Raw genomic sequence first — 12,643 nt, 5'->3', positions numbered from 1 at the left:
CCCCACCTCCGAGGCCGCAGAGAGGCGAGCTGCGCACTGCTCACCCTTCCGGATTCGGAGACCCGAGGAAACGGTGTCGGTCAGACCCCGCGGGCCGAGGCGCCATCTTTTTTGGTTCCTCCGAGGCGCCGTAAAGGGAGTCCGGTGCGTCCCTAGCAACCGTTAGCGCCCGCTTCCCCGCGCAAGCTCGCCGAGTCCCGCCCACAAGCACTCGTGGTTGGCTCGTAGGGCCTGTCAATCGGCACGGGTCGTTCTGCGATTGGCCGGTGGGGCCGGAGGCGAGGATGCGCTCCTTCCCGGCGGGTGAAGCGAACTTGGCTGGGAGACCCTGGCAGGACCCAGGTGAGATGCCTGCACTGGAGAGAGCCGGCCCGCGACCCGCTGGCTCCTGGCGCGGCCCGTAGACGAGCCGCACCCGAGCCCTGCGTCCCCTTCGCGTGGCTGCGGCTGGTGGTGGCCCGCTGCCGCCTTGCCGCCGTTTGCGGCGCGCTAGGGCCCTGGGACCCGGCCGGGGCCTAACCCCACCGGCGCGCCATCCACCCCGGAGTTGGCCGCGAGTGTTTTGTTTACCTCGTGTTGCCTGTTCCCCCTTCTGGATGTTGAGTCCGGGAGAACAGGGGCCTCCTCCTGCTCTCGGCTGCTCTCCAGCGTCGAGAACGGTGCCTGCCAGCGGGTATTTGTGGCATGAACGCCCACTGCTTCCCCCATCTCCATTTGGGTGTCGCATACAAACCTGGCTTTATCCTGAACCTTGTCTTCACCGGCTTTTCTTCTCCCAGAGCATGGCAGCGGCCTGAGCGGGAAACTTGGGATGCCGTCTTGATGCCTTTCCTTCCGTGCTCATCACCCAGTGTATCTAGGTCAGTTCTGTGCCAAGTTTTGTCTGTGTGTTCCTGTCTCCATCTTTCTGCCACTGCTTTATTTTATTTATTTTATTTATTTATTTTTTCACTTTACATATGCAACTTTATTTTTTTTCAATATATGAAATTTATTGTCAAATTAGTTTCCATACAACACCCAGTGCTCATCCCAAAAGGTGCCCTCCTCAATACCCATCACCCACCCTCCCCTCCCTCCCACCCCCCAATAACCCTCAGTTTGTTCTCAGTTTTTAAGAGTCTCTTATGCTTTGGCTCTCTTCCACTCTAACCTCTTTTTTTTTTTTTCCTTCCCCTCCCCCATGGGTTTCTGTTAAGTTTCTCAGGATCCACATAAGAGTGAAACCATATGGTATCTGTCTTTCTCTGTATGGCTTATTTCACTTAGCATCACACTCTCCAGTTCCATCCACGTTGCTACAAATGGCCATATTTCATTCTTTCTCATTGCCACGTAGTACTCCATTGTGTATATAAACCACAATTTCTGTATCCATTCATCAGTTGATGGACATTTAGGCTCTTTCCATAATTTGGCTATTGTTGAGAGTGTTGCTGTAAACATTGGGGTACAAGTGCCCCTATGCATCAGTACTCCTGTATCCCTTGGGTAAATTCCTAGCAGTGCTATTGCTGGGTCATAGGGTAGGTCTATTTTTAATTTTTTGAGGAAACTCCACACTGTTTTCCAGAGTGGCTGCACCAATTTGCATTCCCACCAACAGTGCAAGAGGGTTCCCGTTTCTCCACATCCTCTCCAGCATCTATAGTCTCCTGATTTGTTCATTTTGGCCACTCTGACTGGCGTGAGGTGATATCTGAGTGTGGTTTTGATTTGTATTTCCGTGATGAGGAGCGACATTGAGCATCTTTTTGTGTGCCTGTTGGCCATCCGGATGTCTTCTTTAAAGAAGTGTTTATTCATGTTTTCTGCCCATTTCTTCACTGGGTTGTTTTTCGGGTGTGGAGTTTGGTGAGCTCTTTATAGATTTTGGATACTAGCCCTTTGTCCGCTATGTCATTTGCAAATATCTTTTCCCATTCCGTTGGTTGCCTTTTAGTTTTGTTGGTTGTTTCCTTTGCTGTGCAGAAGCTTTTTATCTTCATAAGGTCCCAGTAGTTCATTTTTGCTTTTAATTCCCTTGCCTTTGGGGATGTGTCGAGTAAGAGATTGCTACGGCTGAGGTCAGAGAGGTCTTTTCCTGCTTTCTCCTCTAAGGTTTTGATGGTTTCCTGTCTCACATTCAGGTCCTTTATCCATTTTGTGGATAAAGTTTATTTTTGTGAATGGTGTGAGAAAGTGGTCTAGTTTCAATCCTCTGCATGTTGCTGTCCAGTTCTCTCAGCACCATTTGTTAAAGAGACTGTCTTTTTTCCATTGGATGTTCTTTCCTGCTTTGTCAAAGATTAGTTGGCCATACGTTTGTGGGTCTTAGTTCTGGGGTTTCTATTCTATTCCATTGGTCTATGTGTCTGTTTTTGTGCCAATACCATGCTGTCTTGATGATTACAGCTTTGTAGTAGAGGCTAAAGTCTACGATTGTGATGCCTCCTGCTTTGGTCTTCTTCTTCAAAATTACTTTGTCTATTCGGGGCCTTTTGTGTTTCCATATGAATTTTAGGATTGCTTGTTCTAGTTTCGAGAAGAATGCTGGTACAATTTTGATTGGGATTGCATTGAATGTGTAGATAGCTTTGGGTAGTATTGACATTTTGACAATATTTATTCTTCCAATCCATGAGCACGGAATGTTTTTCCATTTCTTTATATCTTCTTCAATTTCCTTTATAAGCTTTCTATAGTTTTCAGCATACAGATCTTTTACATCTTTGGTTAGATTTATCCCTAGGTATTTTATGCTTCTTGGTGCAATTGTGAATAGGATCAGTTTCTTTATTTGTCTTTCTGTTGCTTCATTATTAGTGTATGAGAATGCAACTGATTTCTGTACATTGATTTTGTATCCTGCAACTTTGCTAAATTCATGTATCGGTTCTAGCAGACTTTTGGTGGAGTCTATTGGATTTTCCATGTATAATATCATGTCATCTGCAAAAAGTGAAAGCTTGACTTCATCTTTGCCAATTTTGATGCCTTTGATTTCCTTTTGTTGTCTGATTGCTGATGCTAGAACTTCCAACACTGTTAAACAACAGTGGTGAGAGTGGACATCCCTGTCGTGTTCCTGATCTCAGGGAAAAAGCTCTCAGTTTTTCCCCATTGAGGATGATGTTAGCTGTGGGCTTTTCATAAATGGCTTTTATGATGTTTAAGTATGTTCCTTCTATCCCGACTTTCTCGAGCGTTTTTATTAAGAAAGGTTGCTGAATTTTGTCAAATGCCTTTTCTGCATCGATTGACAGGATCATATGGTTCTTTTCTTTCATTAATGTGATGTGTCACATTGATTGATTTGCTAATGTTGAACCAGCCCTGCATCCCAGGAATGAATCCCACTTGATCATGGTGAATAATTCTTTTTATATGCTGTTGAATTCAATTTGCTAGTATCTTATTGAGAATTTTTGCATCCATATTCATCAGGGATACTGGCCTGTAGTTCTCTTTTTTTAATGGGTCTCTGTCTGGTTTAGGAATCAAAGTAATACTGGCTTCATAGGATGATCCTGGAAGTTTTCCTTCCCTTTCTATTTTTTGGACTAGCTTGAGAAGGATAGGTATTATCTCTGCTTTAAACGTCTGGTAGAACTCCCCTGGGAAGCCATCTGGTCCTGGACTCTTATTTGTTGGGAGATTTTTGATGACTGATTCAATTTCTTCGCTGGTTATGGGTCAGTTCAAGCTTTCTATTTCCTCCTAATTGAGTTTTGGAAGCATGTGGGTGTTTAGGAATTTGTCCATTTCTTCCAGGTTGTCTAGTTTGTTGGCATATAATTTTTCATAGTATTCCCTGATAATTACTTGTATCTCTGAGGGATTGGTTGTAATAATTCCATTTTCATTCATGATTTTATCTGTTTGGGTCATCTCCCTTTTCTTTTTGAGAAGCCTGGCTAGAGGTTTGTCAATTTTGTTTATTTTTTCAAAAAACCAACTCTTGGTTTCGTTGATCTGCTCTACAGTTTTTTTAGATTCTATATTGTTTATTTCTGCTTTGATCTTTATTATTTCTCTTCTTCTGCTGGGTTTGGGCTGTCTTTGCGGTTCTGCTTCTATTTCCTTTAGGTGTGCTGTTAGATTTTGTATTTGGGATTTTTCTTGTTTCTTGAGATAGGCCTGGATTGCAATGTATTTTCCTCTCAGGACTGCCTTCGCTGCGTCCCAAAGCGTTTGGATTGTTGTATTTTCATTTTCGTTTGTTTCCATATATTTTTTAATTTCTTCTCTAATTGCCTGGTTGACCCATTCATTCGTTAGTAGGGTGTTCTTTAACCTCCATGCTTTTGGAGGTTTTCCAGACATTTTCCTGTGGTTGATTTCAAGCTTCATAGCATTGTGGTCTGAAAGTATGCATGGTATAATTTCAATTCTTGTGAACTTATGAAGGGCTGTTTTGTGACCCAGTATGCGATCTATCTTGGAGAATGTTCCATGTGCACTCGAGAAGAAAATATATTCTGTTGCTTTGGGATGCAGAGTTCTAAATATATCTGTCAAGTCCATCTGATCCAATGTATCATTCCGGGCCCTTGTTTCTTTATTGACCGTGTGTCTAGATGATCTATCCATTTCTGTAAGTGGAGTGTTAAAATCCCCTGCAATTACCACATTCTTATCAATAAGGTTGCTTATGTTTGTGAGTAATTGTTTTATATATTTGGGGGCTCCTGTATTCTTTCTGCCACTGCTTTAATGTAAGACCTTGTATTTCTTGCCTGTATTACTTGCCTCCCCACCATCCCCCACCTCCTTTGCTCCTGGAGTGATGTTTGTAAACTGCCAATCTGGTCCTGTTACTCCCAAGTGTAGACAATCTTTGGTAAGAAGTCCAGACTGCTTGGGCAGGCTTAGGAAGCCCTGGGAGGTATGCCTGACTTTTCCAGGCCATCTCCACCTACTTTCCTGTGTCCCAAACTCCCCAGGGTACTGTGGGAATCTTTGTCTTAAGGTGCCTCTGTCTGCCTGGAAGCCTTCTTCATCCCAGTTTTCAGTGCTCAGCTCTGCTGGTGCCTCCTGCAGGAAGCCTTTATTGCCCTTTCAGGTCTGGGAAGTGCCTTTTGCTTCCCCCTCCCCGCCTCATCGCAGCAGCTGTCACCCTAGATATTCTTTAGGACGCCTCCAGGGGAGAGACACAGATGGTCTTGGAAAGGCTCTGAGTAGTTTTTGGCCCCACCCCTGAAGTCCAGAGGCAGGAGGATTTTAGGGGGGTTTATCCAGTGGCTCAAAATGGCGTCCTTGGCATCCTCTGCTTTGCTCTCCATCGTGTTGGCTTCTCCCTGAGGCCGGTTCTGCACCTGGTTGTACAGCAGCGGTGGGACCAGTTGGAGCTGTTTGCTTCCTAGCCTGTGTTCTAGTGGGAGAAAGATGGTTGCTTCCAAAGGTTCACCCGTAAGAGCAAAGGGTACTTTCCCAGAAGCTCCCTGCAAATCTCTTCTTGCTTCTGTTTGGTCTCGGGGGTCCGGGGTGGAGGGGGGCACTCATGCCTTCTGAAATCAAAACTAGCAACAGCAATGGAATTACTCTTAGACACCGTCAGGTGCTCTCTGGTTCAACTTCCTGTATCTTCTGCTCAGAGCAGGTACAGAGGAAAAGGCAAAACCCCGAAAAATGATCCTGAAAACATAGGGCTGGACTTGCAGGTGTTTCTGGTTGGCATTTGAGTTAAACCTGTGAAAACAGGAGCGTTTGAAGGTTGATGAAGCCAGGTCGTGTGCTCTCAGAGGACGGCATCTCTATGTTAGAATTATTACGTTTTGCTGATGTAGCCGGTGTACAATTGTCATCATTATGCTTATAAAATTAAACCTTCTGTTATAGGTTTATTGGCCATTAGGGCTTCCTCTTCTTGTTGAATGAAATCCTTGTTTTCATTTTTCTATAGAACTGGGTGTGTCTTTTAGAATTTCGTAAATTTTTAAAAAATGTTTATTTTTGAGAGGGGAGGAGGGGCAGAGAGAGAGGGAGACACAGAATCTGAAGCAGGCTCTGAGCTGTCAGCCCAGAGCCGGACTTGGGACTCGAACTCAGGAACCATGAGATCATGGCCTGAGCCGAAGTCGGACGCTTAATTGACTGAGCCACCCAGGTGTCCTAGAATTTTTTAAATTTTAAATGATTGACCTTTTAAACTATACTGGATATTTTCTGGTGATATGTGTGGCAAATATCTTCTCCCAACCTGTGGTTTATTTCTATCATTTGGTGTGTGTGTGTGTGTGTGTGTGTGTGTGTGTGTCTATATGTGTGTGTATGTACGTGAACAGGTGTTCTCAACTTTAATGCTAAATTTTCAATCTTATGTTGCAGGTAGAGCTTTTTGTGTCTTGTTAAGGAAAACTCTCCTTGCCCAAAACTTACAGACGGTCTTTCTAATTGTCTTCTAAAAGCCTAGTGTTTTGACTTTGACAAGTTAAGTCTTTCACATCCTGGACACCGCTTTGCACATTTGGCGTGTGGCCAGCTCTGCTGTGACCGTCCTGGTCTGGAGGTGGAGCCACTTCGGCCTCCCCGTGTGCTGGTGGCTGGGTTCTTCCAGCCACGGGCCCTCCCGCAGGCACGGGTCTGGGACAAGGGTCCGGGGCTCGGGCCCGCGCAGGCCTGCGGCTGGGCACCCGCCTGCTCCTTTGATGGGTTTGGTTATTCCTGCCCAGACACACCCGCCCGGTGAGCACAGCTTCCTGTCGATCTTTCATACCTGGCAGGCCCAGTTGCCCCCCTCAGGGGTGTGGACCTGTACATTTATTTCTTTGTTATTGAAGCTCACTCGCTCTTACCTCTTCTGATGCTTCTTCCTCTCCACTCTCCCTCCAGTTAGATCATCTCAGCCTGAATCTCTTAACTTCTCTCTCATGATTTTATGTCCTTGCATTCTGGGTTATTTATTCACATAGATCTTCCAATCCTCGGATTTTCTTTTCAGCTGTGACTACCTACCTGTCTTACTCATCCAATGACATTAAAAATTAACTTTATTGAGATAGTTTACAGACAATAAAACATGCTGATGTTAAGTACATAGTTCAGGAATGTCGGGAGGCTTACCCAACCTCACAGTCACAGCCACAGTTGAGTCTGAGGGCCTTTCCGTCACCCTCAGAATCCCCTTTGTGCTGAGTCCCTCCCTGCCCTTCCCACCCCTGGCCCCCCACAGCCCCTGCTTGGCCTGCTGCCCCTACCGGTGGGGCCTGTCTGTGCTAGTGCCTGGTGCTTGTGTATGGTAGCTCCTTAAGGGCTTCACTTGCGTTTCCCTGGTAACTAATGATGGTGAATGTTTTTCTCATGTGCTTCTTTGTGATTCATGTGCCTCCCTTGGTGAAGTGTCCATTGAAAACCTGCATCCTCCACCCTCTTTAAAAATAATCAGGTTATTAGTTTTATGAATCCTTAGGATTTTCTATGTATGTTCTCATGTCCTCTGTGAATCGAGACAGCTTTATGCTCTGCTTTCCAGTATCTGTGCCTTTTATTTCTTTTTCTGCCATTGTGTCCTGGCTATGACCTCCAGGACAGCGCCGGAGAAGAGGCTAGAATGGACGTTTTTACCCTGCTCCTGACCTTGGAAGGCAAGCATATCGCTAGCTATGGGTTCTTCATGTATGCTCTGGATCAGGTAGAGGACATTCTCACCTCCTAACTGTTGAGTGTTTTTTCCCATAAAGGGGTGTTAGATTTTGTCAAATGCTTTTTCAACATCTGTTGATATGATATGATTGTGTGATTTTTCTTCCTTTTTTTTTTTTTTCCTTTTTTAGCCTGTTGATATGATGAATTACACGGACTGATTTCCAAATGTTAAACTGGCCTTTTGTTCCTGTGATAAACGCCGCCTGATTGTCACGTATTCTCCTTTCTACCTATTGCCTGGTGGATTTGCTAACACTTTGTTGAGGATTTTTGCATCTTTGTTCACAAGAGTTTTTGGTCTGTGGTTTCCTTTCCTTTTCTTTCTTTTTTTTTTTTTTTTTTAATATTTATTTATTTTAGAGAGAGAGAGAGAGAGAGCGCGAGTACACACAGGCCAGGGAGGGACAGAGAGAGAAGTAGACACAGAATCCAAAGCAGGCTGCAGGCTCTGAGCTGTCAGCACAGAGCCCCACATGGGGCTTGAACCCATGGACCGTGAGATCATGACCTAAGCCAAAGTCAGACACTCACCCGACTGAACCACCCAGGTGTCCCTGTGGTTTCTTTTCTATCGATGTTTTTGTCCAGTTTTGGTATCAGGGTAATGCTGCTCTCAAACACTGGGCTGGATGTGCTCCACTGGTTTTTAATTTCTGGAGGAGTTTGTATAGTATTGTTATTTCCTTCTTAAACGTTTGATAGAATTCACCAGTGAAGCCATCTGGGCTTAGAGATCTTTGTGGGAAAGTTTTTAAATTACATCTTCATTTGTATAATGCTGAAATCGATTCTTTCAGTATGTAGTTATTTTTGAGAAACTCTTGTTCTCACTTTTTGACTCACATCTTTTACGTTTTAAACATATACCTGGGTACTTCTAACATCTGATGTTCTTGTGGGTCTGGATCTGTTTGATTGTTCTGTAGACTCTCACCGAAGGTACCTGTTTCCCTGTCTTTTTTGTTGGAAGAGAATGTATTTGCTTGTTCTTGATCTTGGAAGCAATCAGGAAGATTGCTTTTGCCAGGGCCCAGGCTCCTGAGCTAGGGCCGGGGCCCCGGTGTCTCTTCGGGGAGCCCCTGCCTCATTAGGGTGACCTGCTTACAGCTCTGTACAGCTCATGTGCATCTTTCAAAGGTCGTGTCTTTCTGGGTAGCTCCGAGATGCTGCAGCACCAGCATTCTTTTTTTTTTTTTTTTTTTAACATTTATTTATTTTTGAGACAGAGAGAGACAGAGCATGAACGGGGGAGGGTCAGAGAGAGAGGGAGACACAGAATCTGAAACGGGCTCCAGGCTCTGAGCAGTCAGCACAGAGCCCGACGCGGGGCTCGAACTCACGGACCGCGAGATCGTGACCTGAGCCGAAGTCGGACGCTTAACCGACTGAGCCACCCAGGCGCCCCAGCACCAGCATTCTTAATGAGCTCTAGCTGGTCTGGGATACAGGGCCTGCTCGTTACCCAGGCCACTGTATGCTTCATCTTTTTTTTTTCCCTAGAGCTTTTATGTTTTGTTTTTAAATTCACCTGGAACTAGTTTTTGTACATGGCAAGTCATAGAGGTGCCACTTTGCCCCTAATTACGCCAACTCCCAAACTGACAGCTCATGGCTATTAGGCATTTCTAATTCGCGGTAGCAGCTGAGACCCTTGGGTCGTCACAAGTGTGCTGAGAGTTGTGCATTATCGTTGCTCACATTGTGCACAGAAGGGGCTGATGCTGGCAGGCCAGGGGGCTGGGCCGGGGAGCAGCGTTCACCCCCCACCGACCTTCACCGGGTGCCGACATCAATCACAACATCAGTCTGTTTGTGAAATTGATTGTTTTGTCGTCTTTTTTGTTCCTCTGCTGTCCCGACCTCCATTTCTGTGGCTCGCTGGCATGTTTTGATGTCAGCAGCCTTCCATGCTGGTGGTAGGAGGGCCTTCAGTTTTCTGTCTAGGGGGCCCCTGCCCCACCGTGCTCAGGAGCTGGCAGCTGAGGTGAGCATTGGCCGGGCCCTAACACCTGAGGGGCCTGGAACGTGAACATACGGGAGATGCCATGCTGTTACCACTGTATGCAAAATTACAGATTGGGCTCAAAGGCGTTAACTATGAAAGTCACTGCCCTCCTCTCCTGGTGGTGAATCTTCATGAAGGCCTTCAAGCCAGAATAGAACGGGTGGGCGGGGCCTCCTTGGAGTTTGGAGCTGCAATGTGGTGGTGGGGGGGGCAACTGCCTTCCCTTTCCATAGCAGGTCCGTCCTGTGGGGCACCCCCGCCTGCTTATTGAAGCCTGGTCTTCCTTGGAAAGGAAGCCCCTCAGCCAGTCCTTGGGCCCGTGTGTGCCCACGAGGGAGCAGTGGTGGGGGCAGAGGCCCACGAGGGTCTTGGAAGCAGGTTCCGCATACCCTGGCCTGGACCTCCAGACAGTGGTTCTGCAAGATGTCACCATTGGAGGAAATGGTGAAGGACGCAGGAGATTTTTCTGTATTTGCTTTCCTTACAACTGCTTGCAAGTATTTAAAAATAAGAAGTTAACAACACAAATGTCTGGCGCCAGGCCCATCTCCAGACTCTGTATGTTGGCTTTGCGTTGCTATTTTGTTGGAAGCCCCATGGATGATTCTGGGTGTGGCTGGTCAGATGCAGTGGATTTGGGGAAAGCTGGGGCCACCCAGAGCCTCACGTGCTGGCAGGTGCTCCTGTCGTCGGGGACGCCCTTGGCCTGGGGCCATCTGTAGTCGGTGTGCCGCTGCAGCCTGGGCCTTCCTTGGAGGTCCCTCCTGCCCTGCTCTGCTCTCTCCTCATTTTCTTCTTTCTTTCCCATCTCTTCCCCCGCGTTTCTCCCAAAGGACTTCTTTTAGCAGGACTTCGGTCCTTCTGGGCTCGCGTTGTAAGCTGGGGGAGGCCGTGGGGCTGAGCTGCTCTCAGCCTCGTGGGGGGATCAGTTGCCTCTTGCTTCTTGTGCTGCAGATGCTGATGGCCTTCGCTTTGTTTTCCAGTTGTTCTCCTGGCCTGCCAGCTCCCCGATGGAGGGCGGAGGCCCCGCCGAGAGCCCTGCCGTGCGGACCACCTCCGAGCCCCGCAGGTCCTCGTCCTCGGCGCACAGACACCTGAGCAGAAGGAATGGGCTGGCGAAGCTGTGCCAGAGCAGGATGGCCCTCTCCGGTACCCGCCCCTTCTGGGCATCGTGGGTGGCGGTGTCGAAAACGCAGGCGAGGGGGCGCTCTGGGCTCTGGCCACTCTCTCTTCTTGCTGAGAGGACGCGCTCTGTGTGCGGGCGGCGGTGCTGGCTGAAGCCTCTCCTGCGCCGCCGTGATTCTTAGGCATGAGCCTGTCCTGCGGAGGGTGTGTGAGCGCGACCCTGGGCTGGGCTGCCTTGCAAGTAAGATACAGTTTTGCGGCTTTAGTTCGGTAAATATTTACCAGCTGCTGGGCTGCAGGCTCATGCTTTCTTCCCAGGTACAGACGAGTAACACGGGCTTGAGGGCAGCTAGCTTTCCAGTGCAGAAGATGGTGCCCGGTGTGGTGGGGGGAGGGGGCAGGAGGTCGAGGCACCTGCTACCCGCTCGCTCATGTTTCCCCAAGTTAACTGGTGCCTCCAGAGCCCAGACACCCCCGAGGGGCTCGTTGTCGGAGGGGGCGCTTTGGGAGACAGAGGTGCATGCCTGCAGCCCGGGGCTGGGACACGGGGAGTCTGTTAGGATTGTAGAAGGGCTGGAGCCCGGGGGGCTAGGACACGGGGAGTCTGTTAGGTTGATAGAAGGGCTGGAGCCCGGGGGGCTAGGACACAGGGAGTCTGTTAGGATTGTAGAAGGGCTGGAGCCCGGGGGGCTAGGACACGGGGAGTCTGTTAGGTTGATAGAAGGGCTGGTGCTGGAGGAAAGGTGGAGGTGAGGAACAGTCCCACGGAGGAGGAGGGTGGGAGCCCAAGAAGAGGGCTCACATGCTGGCCTGGAGGCACAGGGTGGGGCTGTTCAGAGGGGAGCAGAGGCTAGGTCCTCCAGGTGAGGGCTGGAGGTTCTGTGGGGTGGGCTGGGCAGGTCTGTGAGGCAGGCAGGTAGCCGCCCTCGCCCTCGGCCTTGGGAGGGAGCATGGGTGGGTGTCTGCTTGGGGAGCAGGGGGCGGAGCTGGGGCCACAGCACCTGTCTGGTGCTGTAAGGAGATCAGGCCGGGCCTGGGGCAGCCTGGAAGAGGAGGGCCGAGGCTCTGGGCCGTGCAGTTTCCAGGCTCCTAGAATGGTCTGGGGTGGGCCCATGAGCTAAGGAGGGGAAAGGGGGGAAGACTTGTCTTTGCCTGGTTTTTGAGCTGTTTGAAGGATGGAGCTGACATTTACTGAGATGGGAAAGGAGAGGCAGGGCAGGGGTGTAAGCAGGGGCCTCGCAGCACATTCCTAGGTGAAGTGTATTTAAAGCCACCAAGGAGTGGCTGGGACGGAGCGGAGGCGGTGAGCTTGATCCCCAGGGTTCCAGGGTGATGAGAGCTCAGGCAGGTGGAGGGGGGAGGGAGCTCTGCCAAGGGCAGAGGTTTAAGAGCTGGGGAGCTGCCCCCTGGCCCAGGGCTGCTGATGGTGGGGGTGGGTGAGCCCTGAGAACTGGCCACGGGGTTGAGCATCTTGGGAGCCACTGGACCTGTTACCGGGAGGGGGTTTTCTGGAGGGGTCGTGAGTGAACCTGACCAATGAATGAGGGAGGGAGGAAGGGGCCGGGACAGCCAGGCAGCTCTTGGATTTGGGAGACTTTCTGGGATCGAGGGCTGTTAGGACAGACCCAGGAGGGCACCCCTTGGGGGGCTGGGTGGAAAGGGACCTCAGAGTGTGTTTACACAGAATCGCTGAGGCTGGGCCTGCTCCCCATAGGTGCGACTCCGCATGGCTAGACACACCCGGGTGTTGTTCTGTTGGGCTCTGGGGACGTTTGAGACGCACCCTGGGGTGCAAACCAGCCCTTGGAGCCTTTGGCAGGAACTGAGAGCAGGGGCTGTGTGCAGCGGTGTGTTTGAGGAGTGCGCTCCTGGCAGGTCTAAGGCTTC

General features: G+C 49.2%; 1 protein-coding gene across 6 annotated transcripts in view; it reads left to right on the top strand.

Moving 5' to 3' along the window:
• The window catches only part of PASK (PAS domain containing serine/threonine kinase), a 42,518-nt gene that overhangs the window by 576 nt on the left and 29,299 nt on the right, over positions 1 to 12,643 (top strand). For 5 of the 6 annotated variants that reach the window (XR_006205808.1, XR_006205809.1, XM_042950819.1 and 2 more), the window contains exons 2-3: positions 780 to 860; positions 10,615 to 10,780. Coding sequence is in view for 4 of the 6 variants with exons in the window: in XM_042950819.1 (XP_042806753.1) it covers positions 10,642 to 10,780 (139 nt within the window). In the remaining 2 variants the exon portion in view is untranslated. Of the gene's footprint in view, positions 1 to 234; positions 343 to 779; positions 861 to 10,614; positions 10,781 to 12,643 lie in introns of those variants that run through there. The other variant, XM_042950818.1, reaches the window with a different exon arrangement.

Source organism: Panthera leo, chromosome C1, assembly GCF_018350215.1.
Source record: "Panthera leo isolate Ple1 chromosome C1, P.leo_Ple1_pat1.1, whole genome shotgun sequence".
Taxonomy (NCBI): Eukaryota; Metazoa; Chordata; class Mammalia; order Carnivora; family Felidae; genus Panthera; species Panthera leo.
The sequence above is the reverse complement of the archived record's forward strand: the minus strand, read 5'-3'. Positions and strand labels throughout refer to the sequence as shown.